The 20039-nt window shown below is 39.9% G+C and overlaps 1 protein-coding gene across 1 annotated transcript in view; it reads right to left on the bottom strand.

Moving 5' to 3' along the window:
* LOC124804753 (AP-3 complex subunit beta-2) overlaps nt 1-20039 on the bottom strand; it is a 241403-nt gene that overhangs the window by 150618 nt on the left and 70746 nt on the right. Inside the window, exons 5-9 of the mRNA XM_047265059.1 lie at nt 12996-13098; nt 11971-12117; nt 10508-10693; nt 7773-7925; nt 6563-6756 (exon numbers count right to left, since the gene is read on the bottom strand). Coding sequence (XP_047121015.1) covers nt 6563-6756; nt 7773-7925; nt 10508-10693; nt 11971-12117; nt 12996-13098 — 783 coding nt within the window. The remainder of the gene's footprint in view (nt 1-6562; nt 6757-7772; nt 7926-10507; nt 10694-11970; nt 12118-12995; nt 13099-20039) is intronic.

Below are 20039 nucleotides of genomic sequence, written 5' to 3'. Positions count from 1 at the left end.
GCACAGTGGTTGCAGTTTAGCTTGTAAATCACATGACATGTTTCACAGGTAGCCCTACCTTTGATAGGATAGGTGATGTTAGTGGCCAGATTGGGTGGTCTTGCATCTAGATCTATTACAGGGGTATGAGCTATGAGGTAATAAGGTATTGGGAGGAGGGGTTGTGTAAGGATGGACAAGTATATTGTGTAGGTTTGGTGGATGGTGGAATACCAGTGCAGGAGGGGTGGGAAGGATAGTGGGGAGGACATTTCTCATTTCTGGGCATGAGGTATTCGAAACCCCTGGCGGAGAATGTAATTCAGTTGCTCCAGTCCTGGATGGTACTGAGTTATGAGGGGAATGCTCCTCTGTGGCCGGACTGTGTAACTTTGGGGGGTGGAGGGAGACTGGAAAGTTAAGGCAGGGCAGATTTGTTTATGTAAAAGGTTGGTAGCAGATTTGTTTATGTAAAAGGTTGGTAGCATAATTACGTTCAGTGAAGGCTTCAGTGAGACCCTTGGTATATTCCGAGAGGTACTGCTCATCACTGCAGATGCGACGACCATGGGTGGCTAGGCTGTATGGAAGGGACTTCTTGGAATGGAATGGGTGGCAGCTGTCAAAGTGGAGGTGTTGCTGGTAGTTAGTAGGTTTGATATGGATGGAAGTACTGATGTAGCCGTCTCTGAGGTTGAGGTCAGCATCTAGGAAGGTGGATTGTTGGGTTGAGTAGGACCAGATGAAGCAAATGGGGGATACGTTGTTGAGGTTCTGGAGGAATATGGATAGGGTATCCTCACCTTCAATCCATATAGCAAAGATGTTATCAATGAATCTGAACCAGGTGAGGGGTTTAGGACTCTGGGTTTTTAGGAACGATTCCACTAGATGGTCCATGATTAGATTGGCATAGGATGGTGCCATGCCTTTACCCATAGCCATACCCCAGATTTGTTTGTAGGTAATGCCTTCAAGGGAGAAGTAATTGTGGGTGAGGATATAGTTGGTCATGGCAAACTAGGAAGCAGGTTGTTGGTTTGGAATCCATAGGGCATTTGGGAAGGTAGTGTTCAATAGCAGTAAGGCCATGGGTATTAGGAATGTTAGGGTACATGGGGGTGGCATCAATAGTGACGAGCAGGGCAGCATGTCATAAAGGGACAGGAACTGTGGAGAGTTGGTGGAGGAAATAGTTGGTATCTTTTATATATGAGGGTACGTTCTAGGCAATAGGTTGAAGGTGTTGCTTTATGAGAGCAGAGATTCTCTCAGTGAGGGCATAGTAACCAGCCACAATGGGGTGTCCTGGGTGGTTGGGTTTATGGACTTTAAGAAGCATGTTGAAGGTAGGAGTGTGGGGAGTGGTAGCGGTAAGTAGAGAAATAGACTGAGGAGAGGTTCTGGGATGGGCCTATGGATTTGAGGAGTGACTGGAGATCCTGCTGGATTACTGGAATGGGGTCACTGTGGAAAGGTTTGTAGGTGGAAGTATCTGACAGCTGATGGAGTCCGCTAGGTAACCCTTGTGGTTCAAAACAATGGTGGTGGAGCCTTTGTCCACGCGTAGGATTATAAGGTTATGATCAGTTTTTAGATGGTGGACTGCGGTTCTTTCTGTGAATGTAAGGTTAGTTTGCATGTTGGGGGATGTAGGGAATGATGGTGAGACAAGGTTCGAGGTTAAGAAATCCTGGAAAGTTTACAGGGGTGGTTGGGGGCAGTGTGGGTGGATCACGGTTGGATAGAGGAGTGAACTGAGTTAGGCAAGGTTAATTTTTTCTTATCCTAACCAGATCCCTGTCCCACATACTGTTCTGCCGTTGTTGCTTGGTTCATGAAATCCCCCCTAATGGCTTTACCATCAACTTACCCATCTCTGGTTGCCACCCCTCCTTCCACAATGACCTCCACCTCTTCAGATTCCACCAATCGTTAGCCCTCACCAACATAGTCCTGCAAAACCATATCAACCAAGCCCAAACCTCCTTGCAGTACCTTCTCTCCAGCCTCAAAATTCTCCTGCTATGTAATCCCAAATTCCTGGAACATATAACACACATTCAAACTCTTGCCCTGCAGGAAATTGAGCAACATGCACAATGGCACCTCAAAAAGCTCTCCATCCTGCTCACTTTTTACTACCACCTTGGAGTACCACAGTCCACCACCTCTACAATAACCCCCAAACCTCCCCTACATCCCCTCATAGCTGACAAACCCTGTCTCGCAGACCTATTACACTCATCCCACCCTCCAAAACTCCCTCCCACCACCACACAGAATCCAGAACCTAAACAGACCCACAACACAGTCATGAACCTTTCCTCCAGAAACATTACTCCCACAGAAATATCAGTCCTTTCCAAAGGCCCACTCCCAAATTCAGTCATGCAGCATTTTTTAAAGACCTTCTCTCCTTCTCCCGGTCCCTACAGTGGAAACACTTTTCACCACCAACCCGACCAAAGATGAATACTGAACCTTGCCTAACTCCATTAACTCCTCCATCCAACCATGATCCACCCACACTGCCCCCTAACCACCCCCTGTAAACTATCCCGAATTTCTTAACCTCGAACCTTGCCTCACCATAATTCCCCAAATCCCCCATCATGCAAACTAACTTCACATTCACTGAAAGAACCACAGTTCACCATCTAAAAACTGATCAAAACCTTAAAATCCTACCTGCGGGCAAAGGCTCCACCACCATTGTTTTGAACCATAAGGATTATCTGGTGGAGGATTCTGTCAGCTATCAGAGCCTTCTACCTACAAATCTTTCCACAGTGACCTCATTCCAGTAATCCAGCAGGATCTCCAGTCACTCCTCAAATCCTTAGGCCTATCACAGAACCTCTCTCCAGAGTCTACCTCTCTACTTACCCCTACCACTCCCCACATTCCTACCTTCAACATGCTTCCTAAGTCCATAAACCCCACCACCCAGGATGTCCCATTGTGGCCGGTTACTGTGCCCTCATTGAGAGAATCTCTGCTCTTGTAGTCCAACACCTTCAAACTATTACCCAGAACCTAACCTCCTATATAAAAAATACCAACCATTTCCTCCACCGATTCTCCACAGTTCCTGTCCCTTTACAAGGTGCCCTGCACCTCACTATTAATGCCGCCTTTGTGTACACTAACATTCCTAATTCCTGTGGCCTTACTGCTATTGAACACTTCCTTTCCAAACATCCTATGGATTCCAAACCAACAACCTCCATCCTAGTCATCATGACCAACTACGTCCTCACCCACAATTACTTCTCCTTTAAAGGCATTACCTACAAACAAATCCAGGGTATGGCTATGGGGACCCGCATGGCACCATCCTACACCAACCTATTCATGGGCCATCTAGAGGAATCCTTCCTAAAACCCTTCTATACAGCCTAGCCACCAGTGGTTGTCGCATCTACAGTGACGAGCAGTCCCTCTCAGAATTTACCGAGGGTCTCACTGAAGCCTTCACTGACCGTAATTATCCTACCAACCTTGTACAAAAACAAACCTGCCCTGCCTTATCTTTCCAGTCTCCGACCACTTCCTGAAGTCCCACAGTCCGGCCACAGAGGAGAATTCCCCTCGTAAGCCAGTATCATCGAGGATTGGAGCAACTTAATTACATTCTCCGCCAGGGTTTCAATTACCTTTCTTAGTGCCATGAAATGAGAAATGTCCTGCTCACTATCCTTCCCACCGCTCCTACAGTGATCATCTGCTGTCCACCGAACCTGCACAACATACTCGTCCATCCTTACACAACCCCTGCTCCCAATACCTTATTACCTCATAGCTCATACCCCTGTAATAGATCTAGATGCAAGACCACCCAATCTGGTCACTAACATCACCTATCCTATCAAAGGTAGGGCTACCTGTGAAACCAGTCATATGATTTACAAGCTAAGTTGCAACCACTGTGCTGCATTCTACATAGGCATGATGACTGAGAAGCTGTCTTATGTGCATGAATGGCCATCGACAAACTGTGGCCAAGAAACAAGTGGAACACTCTGTTGCTGAACATGCTGCCAAATATGATATCCTTTATTTCAATGACTGCTTCACAGCCTGTGCCATATGGATCCTTCCCATCAACACCAGCTTTTCTGAATTGCGCAGGTGGGAATTTTCCCTGCAATACGTCCTATGTTCCCATAACTCTGCTAGCCTCAACCTTCGTTAGTCACTATCCACACCCATCCAGCCGCCTCCCTGATCCCATTCCAGCACTACACATCTGTCATTTCACCACCATACCCAGTCTTTTAATTTCTGGGGGGGTGTGTGGGTATTGTTGACAAAGGCCTTAATAGCTGAAAGCTATGATTGTGTGTATCTTTTTGTTGTGCCTATCGTGACTCAGCATCTCCGCTGTATTGTGAGTAGCAACTTTCCTTCTCTAATATTGTTACATTACATTCTGGAATTTCCATTGTTTGATAACTACAGACTTGAGAGTTCTGTTAAATCTATACTGATGACATGCTTGTAAAGCTGCCCAGCAAGGCAGAACATCTAGCAAAACTACAAAAACTGTTCACTAGGCTATGACAACATAACTTAGTGATTAATACATCAAAATCTATCTTTGGAGCGACTGAAGGAAAATTCTTATGGTATCTTTATGAATGTACTACAAATCCTGGCATTTTCAAGACAGAGTGGAAACTATTTCTCAATTTCTCCAGCCCACTGCAATACATAAAATTCTGCCATTTCTTTCACAAATTTTAATTGATATTTTGTGAGCAATTATGCAATAGTGACAACATCCTTCAGCAAATTCCTACAAGGTTCACCTAAACCTGGACACACACTACAATGAACTAATGAAAATAAAGCATCCTACACCACAGAAAAGCTGCTATTGCAGAGGCTGCATTAATAGCTCACCCTCTTCTTGGCGAACCTCTCGTAGCCATGGTGAGCGCAGCATCAACTGCCAACGGAGCTGTATTACAACATACACAAAATGAATTATTTCATTTTATTATGTAAAAAGTTATCATCATCACAATGAAATTGCTCAACAAATGACCACAAACTCTACGTAGCACTGGCCTCAATCAAAAACTTTAGGCACATGCTCGAAGATAGACATTTCATTCTTATCACAGACAATAAGCCGCTCATGTTCGCTTTCTTTTCAGAAGCCAGACACGGCATCACCGTGCCAGTTGCCGTCTGCGCACCTACACAGGTTCCATCTATTACATAAAATGCCACACATATTTTTCTCAATTATTTTATAAATTGCATCGAAAGACATCATTTTTCAACTTTTTCTGTTGAATTTAATGCTGCAATTTGTTTCATGTCATCAGAGAATCTCAGTGAACATCATTAACAACATATATTGTGAGATGTGTTGCTAGATATCATGCAGCAATTAACCCAACAGTTGCTACTCTGATGAAATATCATGTTTAATTGAACACTGGTTTTGGTGTTGTTATAGTTGGCCATTCATCTGGTCACTGCATCTGCCGGCACTAAATCTGCAACCCAAATGGGCCGTATGTAGGCACTTCTCCACCAGAGCTGGTAGCAGAGATGCTAGCTGCGTGCACACTGCCGACAACGGTGCTGCAATCACAGAACTATTCTTCACTTGCAGTTGCATGCTTCCACATGCAGATATTTGTTTCCCTGCCTATAAAGGTCATGGGCACAAGCAGACAAATGGCTCCCACTCTCAGCTTAATGTAGGCCGCATCCCATGGTCCATCAATCAGAGAAACATGCCTTGTTGGCATCATAGTGTCCCGGGCAGCTGCCATTGGTCGAGCATCACCTCCTATTGACCACCGCAACAGCACATCATATGCTTTGCCGCCTGTTGGGATCATCACATCTCAGGCAGTCATCATGAGTTGAATACTGCCTCCCATCAGCCACTGATGGCTGCTAATGCCAGTGCCATCTCATTGGCTTTACTGACACTGTCGCTCAGCTGGGCTTCCACCACACTGATTTCACAGCTCACACTGGACTCCTACCAAGCCGACACTGCTGCTCCCACTGGGCTTTCATTGAGCTCATGGGTTTCTGCCACTGCTTCGCATTGGGCTCCAGCCGAGCCAATGCCACAACATCATGCCAAGTGTCATTCACATCTCCAGCACAACATCATGCCAGATGCCAGGCATTCCTGCACCACAGCCTACACCAGGTTCCTGCAAAGCCCACACCAATGCCACTAGGACTGGCCAGACAGTACCCTGCCTACAAGACCTGGAGAAGCATCCTCAGTTATATTTAACAGATGCCATACTGTTAACTTTTGCCTTTGGTTGTGCAATAAAGTGTGCAGCACTTGCCACCAGGCAAGGACACGAAAAGGACAAATCTGAGAAGAGAACAATGAGTGAGTAAACCCACACCAGAAAAACCTACGTAGTCACAAGACTACCTTATCTCTCACATTTTTTATTTGCTTGCTTACATCTGTGTCGCAAAACACGAGTATCAATATTAGAGTGACTAAAATATTTTATATTTTTGTTAAAATGTACACCTTATTTCATGCCATACTTATTTACCTATCAAATATGAAATGTTTACTTACCTTCCTATAGCTTGAATAGTAGCAGCAACAAATTCCTTGTCATTGCTTGAAATATAAGTTTGAAACTCTCTCAGAATAACTGAAATACTTGTTTCTGTTGCAAGGTTTGTCAATATTTCTAGTTTCAATAACTTTATGTGAGTAGGGTCACTTGTTCGCACAAAAAAGCTCTTCAAAAATGGTTCAAACATTCCCTGAAATTTGTAACAGGTTACAGTTATTACCTTGCAATAACAGAACTTTTACTTGTGTGAGGAAAGGATTTTTTATGGAGGTAGTTGGAGAAAACAAGGAGACCTGTAAAAATGAAAACAAAAGGAAAAAGCAGAAGAAGTAATCATGATATGTAGTACTGAACAACAACGGCTTCAGTGAAAGCAAAATAAAAAGAAGAAAATCATGGAGATAGTGTAAAGCACAATTAGAAAACAATGATTTGCCCAGAAGCATTGAGCATTAGAATGCTGCTTCCAGGAGTCAGGGAAGAGGGCTGGCCCAACATCGAATCCACGTAGCAAATTAATGACAAGGGCTGTTGTGTCCGCCAGTGTGGATGTAGTTTTTAGATGGTTTTCCCACATCTGCCATGATGAATAACAAACTGGTACCCATGTCCCTCCTCACTTACAAGATTCGTAATCACTTCAGACATACTCTCTCACTTTTATGTGGGATGATAACACTAGCCGCAAACAGATAAGACACATTCATTCTGTACTGGAGGGGTTGGGGTTGTGACAAGATGAGCAGTTAGTCAACCTCTACCCCTAACACGATCCAATCCAGATTAACACGCTGACCTCATCTATATACAGGACAAAACCAGAAAAATGAAGAAGACGTCAATGAAGGCAATACACAATCCAAAGGGGCCCAGAACAAATAAATAAGTGCAAAGCTGAGATACCTTTTTTTTATCTTGACTGAGTGCATGCTATGATTAACATTTCTGTCTCAAGTAGGATTTGGCTGCTGGAGACAGACTTGAACCGGAAAAACATTCCCAGAGGGAAAAATCAACTAAAAAGGGGTAGAGGCATAGAAAACAAGCAACAGTGTCAAATCTATGACAGGTAACAGAAAGCTGATGGTGAAAGTAATGACTAAAATTAAATAATGTGTGCAATATACCAAAGTTTTCTCTCTAGCACCTTAAGATTCAGACATCTTACACATGATTTATTAACTATGGAATATGCTAATTACTTACCTTCCTGAGAGTTGAAATAGAAGCAATGCAGTTAAGTACCACAGACTGAACTTCACGATGAGATCTAAGAAGGCGTATCAGTGCCTTGGCAACAACATTCACCTCAGACCTTGGTGCTAAATGATGATACAGCTGAGCTACTGCCATCACTACCTTCACATATGAAAAGAAAACAATCAAAATAAATATCCTTATTTAAATACAAAAAGGTTTATGAACGAAGATCCAGTTTCATTTCTACAAAAATTTGGATGTTCAGCACTCCACAGAAGTTAAATATGAAGCATTTGTAATTCTATAGTGTGCACCTACAAACAAACATCCAAGGCATTAGATAATTGTTGTGTTTATGTTTTTATTTGTGACATTTGTTATGGCTTCTAGCAAATTAATATATTCATTTCCCAACACAAATATTGAGCAAGTCTTCAGTGAAATACTAAAAATACAATTATAAGATCTAGAAGTAGTATATCACCACTCAACATCAATTTCAACTACAATAAAACAGGTTTCTTGCTCATTCTTTGGTGTAAGCATTCAGTATGAACAGTAAATTGAATACAAGGGTTGACTGAAAAGTCATGCCTCCACCTTTGTAACTGTTCAACAGTTGGCAGCATTGGTATGTGGCAGGTACTGGTTTGTTCTGTAGCCTCTTCTCCACAGCTCCAGTTGGCGGGAAGCCTTAGCATTGAATGGTTGTGTTTTTACAGTGTAAAGTATGGAACCCCGTGCACACGACTGACGGTCAATGTGATTTAAGCAGCGTGCAATCATTGAATACTTGACAGCAGAAGGTGTCACTCCAAAGGAGGTTCATCAGAGAATGAAAGCAGTTTATGGTGATCGTATTGACGTGAGTACTGTGCGTCATTGGGCAAGTAAGTTTAAAGATGTTGAGACGGGAACATCTGACCTGCATGACAAACAAAGAGTGGGACGTACTGTGATAGCAACCACCGAGTTTCAAAAGCAACGATTGATTCAGGACAATTGTCATGTCACTCAGAGAGAAAGTGCAAGCACAATCGGCATTTCATAAGAACATGTGGGTCACTTTATTGCTTTGCTTGGCTATCGGTAGATCTGTGCACAATGGGTACCCCAGATGCTGACTCCTGAATTTAAAGCGTACAGACTTAAAATTTTCTAGGAACTCCTCTTGCATTACGAGAATGAAGGTGACGCCTTTCTCCATTCAATTGTGACAAGAGACGAAATGTGGGTACACCATTACGACTCGGAGACGAAACGTCAGTCTATGGAATATCGACACAAAGACTTGCCCCAGGAAAAGAAATTCAAAATGCAGCCTTCAGTTGGAAAAATCATGGCCACAGTGTTCTGGGATGCAGATGGTGTTATCCATGTTCATTTCCTTGATCGTGGAACAACAATAAATTCAGAGCGTTACGTCACAATGCTGTGAACTCTGAAACAACGGCTAACAAGGGTCCAAAAGGAAAAGGAAAATGTTTTCCTGCAGCATGACAGTGCCAAAGCACACACTTCACATGCCACCACAGCAGAACTTCAGAGACTGAATCTCACCACCGTACGTCATCCTCCATACAGTCCAGATTTAGCACCGTCTAACTTCCATCTGTTCACGATAATGAAAGACTATCTGTGGGGACATCATTACGCTTCTGATGAAGATGCAGAGAAAACTGTGAGACTGTGGTTGCAGAAACAGAGTGTTGACTTCTTCTGTGACGGCTTCAGAAAACTTGTTCATCATTGGCATGAATGTATCCAATTGGATGTTGACTATCTGGAAAAGTGAATACCGGTAATTAAAGACACATTCTAAGGATTATTTCTGCATTTGAATTATTACAATATTCCCATCCATTAATGAAAGTGGAGGCATTACTTTTCATTCAACCCTTGTAAAATACAAACATGCAAGTTTTTTTTAATTAGTGATGAGATTTGAGTGTCTCACATCCAGGTTTATGTACTGATCTTGCCCATAATTTTAATCTGGCAGGAAGTTTCATTACACCATACTCTCCACTGAACAGTGAAACAATCATTCCCATTAACATCATTATTGATCTGTTTTTGTGTTCCCAAGCCATTTCTGATCTAATGCAAAAACTACTCCATCAGATGAACCCCCCTCAGAAAGAGATATATAATATTTTTCTCCTCCCATAAAAAACCACTTTTTGCTACTTTTTACCTTATTTTCAACACATTTATTGGCCTGTACAACTTACATGATATCTCAAGTTTTTATTTAGCCTTAATTTCACTGAAATTTATTATTTAGATTATTATTTTGATTTTTCTGATTCCCTTGGTGTAACTGATTTTTATTAGTGCACACATAATTGGAAAATACAATTTACTGATACTAGCACTAAAAAAAGCCAAGAGCTAATTAGTATATATTAGAAAAAAGTGTGTATTCAACTTGAAACCTGCAACAAACTTATGGAAGAACCGTTTGTAAGTTGTGAATATTTGATTCTTGATCTGACTTATGCTGCATTCATGTTTTGAAGGACTTTAAGTCAAATACTCTCCTAGGCATCCAGATTTAGATTTGTTGTTGTTTCCTTAAGTCACTGAAGATTAGTTCCAAGATATCTCTACCCAATTTGCTATTCTTCCCCATATCTAATGACACCATCAACAGGTCTTTTTCGATTATCTTTCCTTATAGCATTAAAATGAAGGGGAAAAAAATTGTATGTGACAAAACAAGGAAAACTAGTACTCACTGAGGCATTTCTACTCTGAAGCAGTGGCTTTGCATTTCTCAAAAGCAATCTGTGATCTGGATCCAAAGAGTATGTCTTCTTTGGCTTTTCAGTTTTCCCTTTGCTTTCATTATCGTCGTCATCCTCATCCTCCTCTTCATCATCATCATCATAAAAAGGTTTGTCTTCTTCATCATCACCTGGATCCTGCCAAGTTTAGTAGGTATGTTATATATGAAATCACATTTTCTTATTTACATATTTTATTAACAGTAAATGTCTCTACAAAAACTTTATTGGCATTCTATAAAAGCTAGAAAACAATGAAATAAAATATAAAAACAATTACTGATTTGAAAGTCATGTGTATACCAACAGAGGTGTCTTTGCAGAAAATATAGCCAAGGACAGGAAAAATTAAACCTAGAATCAAATCACAATTTGTTCTTCCCAAAATGCACATTTATACTGGACTGACATTAAGAGAAAACTAACAGCATATTGGCATGTTGTACTGTAGTTTTCTCATCTTTGAATTTCTATCCTGTTTAGAATTCTGATCAGTAAGTTGAAACAATGACATAGTTATAAGATTATAGCATACAAAATGGCACAGAGAAATACTGTATAACACTTATCAAACATTTAATAGTACACTAGGGTTTAAAGTCACTGAAACGTCAATTAGTAGCTTAAGAACAGAAGTAGATACAGAAGTATTTTCAGTTTTCAGACTAGATCAGATTCACTGTTGCACACAAAGTGGGGAGACCCTGGAGAGACATGTGAATTGGTTAAACGATAATACTTCCCTAGTTTTACTGTTATTTCATTTTCCTCTGGATAGTCTATAGCAATTGCAGCATTTTTTAGACATTTTCAAGTGATTACTTATTGCCCTTCTGAAACCAATAACTAGTTTCTCAAAGGACAATAATAAATTACTTGAAAATGGCTGCAAAGCTGAAGCTGCAGAGGACAATACAGAAAGAAGTAAAACAACAGTCTTGTTACTTCTATACCTCTTAAGTGGAATAATTTAAGGGTAAGGAGGAAGTAACACATTTTATATATTTTTTCACTTACATACTGATAAAGTTTATCACAAATATCTACTGCATACCACTAAGCACAGGCAACAATTTGAAAGCTATCACTGAGAAAGACCATCAGAAACAAAAATTATAAAAACGTATAAATAAAACTGAACTTATGTGCAGATGGGAACGAGAAGCACAACACGTCAATCTTGACCACAGTCAACAACAACAGGCAGTAAAAGAATCATGTGAGTCACTCTTTTCTATACACTTTTTGAAATCATTAGCAAAAAGTAGCAATGAAAATAATAGTACTGAGTGTCTAGTTTTGTTCAATGGTATTTGACCTCTCAATGAAAACAAAAACTTTCAATTTTATCACACATGTATACAACACAAAAGGAGCTGCAACACAGTCTCAGCCAAAAAGTTACCACAACTTACTCCAATATTAGGATCCACAAACTGTGTCCGTGCATAGCGTGTCAGCATGTTGATGATGATGACCTGACCCCATTCATCAACATCTACTAATAGGTTGCACAGTTTGCGGTAATTTTTGTGTATAAGATCAATCCGTTCTGGGCATACCTACATACAAAACCAAGATTACACAAAGAAACAGTACTCATTTAAAAATGAATTTATGCAACACCTTTTCACCACATTTTAGAGAACAGATGAGAAGCATCGAGAATGGACACTGAAGTGGGAGGACAGCACAGCTTGCGGGAGAAGGTAGGATTCATAGTAAGCGGCTGGATTTATGAGATTGGGTGGGGTTTGTAGAAGGGTGGATGGTTTATGAAAGGTTGCAGGATTTGTTGGATGGAGCAGAGGACTACTGGGAATCAAGATGTGCGAGCATTCTGACTGGAAGGGGTGAAATGAGCAGAGTGTATTACGTAGAGGGTGGAATTCAGAAGAGAAGGTGTTGAGAAGTGTGATAGAGATCCATGAGAGTAATGGACGGTGATACCTGAAGGAACTGGGGAGGAAGGTAGGAAAGACTGGTGAGAAGGGCAGGAGGAGCTAGGAAGACAAGGAGAGGTGGGGGGCAGTGGGATTATCAAGATGAGAAGAAGAATGTGTAGCATTATGGGAAGAGAGAGGGGAGAGAGAAGGTGTGTCCAATGGGTAGAAAAGAAACAGGTGTGGAGTAGAAAACAAGAAAAATGAATGAAAAGGTTAAACACACATAAAAGTGTCATTTCTGTAACCATTTAGTAAATAATTTTTATTCTATGGAAAGTATAATCATATACATTACTGTAATTATAATTTAAAATTAGTAAGTTGATTCCACTACTGAGTCACAGAACTTACATGAAACTAAACATCGTACTCTGAGCAACATTCTTAACATACTGCATTTATTCATTGTCTTCATTAACTTTTATTACACCTTGATAAAATATTAAATAAATGCACACAGTGGATAGGGTAGTTATAAGAAGAATATTACGTACCTCCTCAAAAGCCATGACTGCTGATCCAACTACTAATGTTGTCTTATCAGAGAGAAGCTTTTCAATTACATGTGTTAATTCTTCTTTCTGATCATTGTCAAGGCTGAAAAGATAGAAATATCCTATAGGAACTTACAACCAGACAGAAAATGGCGCACGAGGAAAAGTGAATGAAGATTTATAAGTGAAAGGGTCAGAACATACAGACAAGAAGGGATGGTATGAAGTGGCAGAAAAGAGAAACAAAGATGAAGGAACTACATAACACAAGCGGATGGGCAGCCACACTGAGATGGACTTTTTATTGGGGGGGGGGGGGGGGGGGGGACACAGATGAGGATGAGGGACAGTCAGATGCAGCTGAATCATTCTGACTGGAAGGGGTGAAATGAGCAGAGTGTATTACGTAGTGGGTGGAATTCAGAAGAGAAGGTGTTGAGAAGTGTGATAGAGATCCATGAGAGCACCTTCTAGGTGCACTACCAGTACTCTGCGCGCTGCCCTGCCCTCATCCATTCGAGCCACACAAAGAAGGGAGAGGGTGCACACAAAGATGTATGAGAAGACTCTTGTGAGGTGCAGGGTGATATTTGTCAGGAATAGGAGAAATAAGAAATGACTATACATGTTGAAATGTGTAGTAGCGCAGCGGATTAGGTAGACGTGTGGAAGAACAGAGAGGCAAGGAGGACTGCATGAATGTAATTCAAGCATGATTTTCAAACTGACACTAATTATGTTAACACTGTTTCAAATTTATAAATAATATTGCTGTAATATTGTTTAAAAATATGTCAGTCTAAATTACTAGTTAAGATGGTTTGTCTAAAAATCAACAAAATAATTTTGTTTTATGATATGTCTCATTATCTAACTGGTGGTGCACTATACCATTAGAAGTGTTGTACAACTTACTTACTTACTTACTTACTAGTCATACCGGACCCAAGAGTCCATTACCGCAGCAACGTATTTTCGCCATCTGTCCCTGTCTTGGGCTATTTCCTTCCATTCACCTTCAATACCTAGGCTCCTCAAATCAGCCTTCACATTGTCCTCCCATCTATGCCTCAGTCTCCCCACAGGACATTTTCCTTCTAGGTGCCCTACCAGTACTCTGCGCGCTGCCCTGCCCTCATCCATTCGAGCTACGTGACCCACCCTTCGCAGCCTACGTGATTTAATAATACTGATTATGTCAGGGCTTGAATAGAGTTCGTGAACCTCTTCGTTATGCAGTTTTCGCCACTCTCCGCTAATGTCATCCCTTTTTGCTCCGAAAAGTTTCCTCAAAATTTTGTTTTCGAATACTCTGAACGGCTTTTCATTTTTCACAGTGAGAGACCAAGTCTCACACCCATACAGCATAACTGGTAGAATGATAGTTTTGTATATTCTGATCTTTAAATTCCTAGACAATATCTGTGATGAAAGTAATCTACTCAGTGAGAAGTAGCACGCATTTCCCGCCCGTAATCTCTTCTTCAGTTCGGATTCAATCTCATTCCTTGAAGTGATGTCCACGTCTAGATACTTAAATGTGTTCACTTTTTCAAACTGCATGTCTCCAACTCTTAACATTTCCTGATCTACTGCTGTTGGCATTCTAGTAGTAACCAGGTATTTAGTTTTGTCTTCACTTATCCTTAGACCTACATCTTCACTAGCCTTGATTAACGCATTCGCATTTGCTGTTAAAGATTCTTTCCTATCACTAATGATGTTTAGATCATCTGCATACCCTAATATCTTAATATTTCCATTTAACTCCACACCCTCTGAATTATCTGCTGCCATTCGTACAATATATTCTAGGACTAAATTAAAAAGTAGAGGAGACAGGGCATCTCCCTGCTTTCCCCACATGTACTCTACCTTTTGTGTTTTTCAAACTCGCTTCTATAAGTCTAACATACTTCTTTGGTATTCCAAGTTCCAAAAGAATTCTGTACAATTCTGACTGCAATACTGAATCATATGCTTTTGTAAAATCTATGAAAACATTATGAACTGGTTTATTGTATTCCCATTTCTTTTCCAAAATTTGACGCAGGGTGAATATTTGGTCTATAGTTGATCTGTTCCTCCGAAAGCCGGCTTGGTAATCCCCCACAATTTCATCTGCATATGGTGTAAGCCTGCTTAGCAGAATATTCGAGAAAGTTTTCGAACATACTGGTAATAGCGATATCCCTCTATAACTGCTACAATCCATTTTGTCACCTTTCTTAAAAATTGGGATCAGAATCGACTCCTGCCACTCTTCAGGTATCATCTCTGAGTTCCATACTTAAGTTATCACTTTGTGATCTACTTCCACCAATTTCTGTCCCCCATTTTTAACTAATTCTACAGTTATGCAATCTGATCCTGGTGCTTTATGGTTTTTCAGTTTGTTGATTGCATCTCTTACTTCCTTTAACGTTGGCTCAAGTATCTGGGATTCTGCTGTATGTATTTCGTACAGCCTGCTCATTTCCTGCTTCCTGGTGTACATTTAATAGATGCTCAAAATACGCCCTCCATTTACTTAATATAGCACTGGGGTCTGTCAGTATTCCCCCGGCATCCCCTCAAAGTGCATTTGTCCTAGCCTTGAACCCCTTCCTATACCCATTTGTGTCTAGGTAAAGATCCCTAATGTTTTTTGTTTTACTGTTTGTTTCCATTTTTTTAATTTGATTGTTCAAATAATCCCTCTTCTTTGCCCGTAGCCTATGACCAGCTTCCCTTCTCACATTCACGAACTCCTCTCATTTTCTGTCTCCCATTCTATCCCAATCTAAACCCGCTTTTCTCCTTTCCTCTACCAATTTCTTGTATTCCTCATCAAACCACAGCTTCCTCCTGTTCTTCTTAATTGTACCTATTATGACCTTCGCTGCCTCTTTGATACTGTTCCTCACATTGATCCACTGTTTATTTACATCCTCGTCTTGATCTTCGTGTGTCCAGAGAGCATCAAACCTATTTGAAATTTCTATCATGTACCTTCTTCCAAAGTTTTCATCATTTAGCTTGTCAGTGTTGAACCTAACAAGTTCTGCACTGTGACATCTTGATGTTGCTGTAGATAGCCGTTGGTGAACTTTGTACAAACCAATATTTATTAACAAGCATCTTCTTCATTATTCTATGTACAAAGAACCTATCTATACCTCTATTCCTACATGAATGGCTGAGTTCTTATTCAAAAACATTTGTGCAACAACCTACACCTTCTTGCGACATGACAAGATAGAATGTTTTTATAGTTCCCTTCCGGGGTGAATATATCCTATTTGATTGGACAGAGTTAGCACATCATGTGTTACCACAGCACAAAAAAGAGAAACTAGATGATGGTAGGTAGTATTCTGCAACTACGGATGGTGAAACCCAGTTTTTACATAAGATCATGAATACTTCAAAGAGAGGTTCACATTTATCTTCTATTATAAAAATCTAAACTTTTAGATTTCACCGATTGCTCCAATTGACTATGCTGCTTTAAAATACTCAGTGAACAAAAATAACCTGTTTTCATAATAAATCTTTTACTTTGGTCATATGTGTACAATGTAATGCAAATATTGGACATTTAAATTGTCTTATAAGCCAAGGCCCAGACAACTTCCATTCTCACAACTACCATGTAATGTTTTCTTTCTTGAAGTTGCTTACTACTTTCAAGTGAAAGCAATATTTCGTAACAGTGCTTGTAAATGTCTGCTCCCATACGACTGAGAAAAATTTTGCCAGATTTTGCCACTGTACTGGAAACCAAGATGTAATCTTGCTGGTAGAAATTATATGTGTGGAAACAAGTTCTGTGATTATGTACACGAGATGTGAACATCAGCTAAATTAACTTTTCTTTGAACTTACATGTCATTATGATGAGTCACAGATGAGAACATTTTCCACACCTCTGAACGCAATATAATATTTTATACAACAATTATATTAAATTTTTAGTTTACCACTGCAATATCTGACATGATGAGTAATAGACTAAAAATGTTAAATCACTACACTATCTGAAACTGCTCCACCCTACGGCTTAATGACAATGACATCATCTTGGGTGAAATATCGAGAAGTAAAATAGTCCTCCATTTCGATTTCTGGATTATACACGACATTGTCATAAGGAAAAATGACATTGGTGTTCTACGACTGAAGCATAACATGTTAGATCCCTTAATTGGATAGGTAGGTTACAGAATGTAAAGTGGGAAATCATGAGGCTGTAGCTTGATAAAGTGGAAATTAGTGAAGTGTAGTTGCAGGACTTCAGGTCAGTTTAGTAAAAGGTTATAAATACAAAATCAAATAAATATATGCAGCAGTAGGATCAACAACGAAATAAGAATGTGTGTAGCCTATTATCTGCTATGCACAGTGTAGTGAACAGATTACAGTAATCAAGATAGAAATGTAGCCAACACCTACCATGGCAGTACAAGTTTATATACTTATTAACACTATAGACGATGAAAAGACTGAAACAATGTAAGAAGAGAGAAAAGAATTGAAGTGTTTCAGATGTCGTTCTACAGAAGAATGTTGAAAATTAGGTGGACAGATAGATAAATAATGAGGGAGGTTCTCCACAGAATCAGTGAAGAAAGTATGGAAAACACTGACAAGAAGAAGAGACAGGATGATAGGGCATGTGTTATGATGATAGTGAATAACTATCATGGTATTACAGGGAGGTGTAGAGAATAAAAACTATAGGGGAAGACAGAGATTGGAATACATCCAACAAGTAACTGAGGACACAGGGTGCTAGTATACTCTGAGATGAAGACAGGAATTTGTGTTGGACCACATCAAACAAGTCAAAAGACTGAAGACTACTACTAGAAATTATTGACATTGTTACGGGAGCTGGAAACTTCTCTGTGATGCGGAACTGAAATTCAACAGAAAATCATGAAAGGTGGTTATATATCTGGAAGAGACTACAAATACCAAAAGATTTCAGACTGATTATGTATTAGGAAGATAGATATTTCAAAAGCAGATCTTAAATGCAAAACATTTCCAGGAGGAGATTTGGACCTTGACTGTAATATATTTGGGTTATGAACTACAGATTAAAACTGAAGAAATTGCATAAAGGTAGGAAATTAAGGAGATAGGACCTGTATAAACAGAAAGAAATGGAGAATTCCAGAGTTTCAAACAGAGCATTAGGCAATGATTGACTGAAACGAGGGGAAAGGAATACAGTATAAGATGAATGGGTGGCTTTGGGAAATGATACAGTGAAAAGTAGCAGAGACCCAATTTGGCAGAAAGATAAGACACAGTAAAAATCCTTGTATAACACGCAACACACTGAACTTAACTGACAAAAACAGAAAAATGCGGCAAATTAAATTTGTAGCAGGGAATACAGATAGGTCCAGCAGGAAAAGGCGGAGAAAAAATACAATGCTTTAGAAGTACGCATGACTGGGAGAAAGAGAGATTCCAAAGTTAGAAAAATTAGACAGACCTTCGGAGAAAAGAGAACAAGCTGTGTGAATATGAAGAGCTCAGGTGGCAAGCAACTACTAACCAAAGAAGGGAAAACTGTAAGGTGGAAGAAATATATAGAAAGGCTACACAATGGAAATGAACTAGAAGATACTGTCATCAAAGGGAAGAGGAAGTAAATGAAGGAGATATTATACCCCGAGAACAATCTGACAGGGCACGGAAAGTCGTTAGTCGAAACATAGACCCTGGAGTAGACGATATTCCCTTAGAATTTCAGACTTTACGAGGAATGTAATAATTCCAACACCAAAAAAGGCAGGGGCTTACCGGGTGAATATTACAGTTTCATAAGTCATAGTTGACACATATTATTACAGAAGAATAAACCAAGCTCAGGGAAGATCACTTTGTGTTCTGGAGAAATGTAGGAACGCAAGAGACAATGCCACCACTACAAATTATCTCAGAAGATACATTAAAACAAGGACAAAACTATATTTATAGCAAATGGAGATTTGTGGAAAGCTTTTAACAATGTTGATTGGAATACACTCTTTGAAAACATGTAAAGAAACCAAACTACAGTTGTAAGAGTTGAAGGACATAAGAGGGAGGCAGTAGTTGTGAAGGTTTGTAGCCTATCTCTGATTTGTTTAGTACTGAATCATCTGAAATGTGGCGTCACAGAAGAGTGCTTAGACTGAATAATTAGTGAGGATGTACTGAGTACTTCAGGCTGAAGTCCACAACAAACAACATCTGAAAGTGAACCAGTATAAAAACAATGCAAGAAAATATAGTGCAGCTTCTGAAAGGTCCACTGAAAAAAAAAATAAATAAATAAATAAAAAAAATAAATAAAATTAAATATCTTCTGTACAGTACTGAATAGTGTCATGGTGTTGAAGTAGCCATACGACAGTACAAAAGAAATAAGTGATTCCAAATTTGTGTATTTCTTGGAGATTTTAGGAGATTTCCAGTTGCTCCCTTCTGCGGGATTGAGGCAACATGAGTAGGAAAAAAGTCATTTAAAAATTCACAACTTAAATTCTTATATGAAATATTAACATATTATTCTATTCACCTTCATGTTATAAGTCGCCTGTTCCATGGAAATTTGTATTTGAAATACTATACACTGAGGTGACAAAGCCATGGGATACCTCCTAATATCATGTCAGACCTCCTTTTTCTCAGCAGAATGCAGCAACTTGATGTGGCATTGACTCAACAAGTTGTTGGAAGACCACTGTAGAAATATTGATCCATGCTGCCTCTATATCCACCCATAGTTGTGAAAGAATTTCCAGTGCAGGATTTTGTGCCCACACTGACCCCCCCTATTATGTCCCATAAATGTTTGATGGGATTCATGTAAGGTGATCTGGGCTGCCAAACCATTCGCTCAGATTGTCCAGAATGTTCTTTAGACCAAACAATCACAAACAATTGTAGTCATGTGACATGGTGCAATTTCATCCATAAAAATGCCACCGTTGTTTGGGATCATGAAGTCTTAAACGGCTGCAAATGGTCTCCAAGTAGCCGAACATAACTATTTCCAAGCAA

Source organism: Schistocerca piceifrons, chromosome 7, assembly GCF_021461385.2.
Source record: "Schistocerca piceifrons isolate TAMUIC-IGC-003096 chromosome 7, iqSchPice1.1, whole genome shotgun sequence".
Classification (NCBI taxonomy): domain Eukaryota; kingdom Metazoa; phylum Arthropoda; class Insecta; order Orthoptera; family Acrididae; genus Schistocerca; species Schistocerca piceifrons.
The sequence above is the reverse complement of the archived record's forward strand: the minus strand, read 5'-3'. Positions and strand labels throughout refer to the sequence as shown.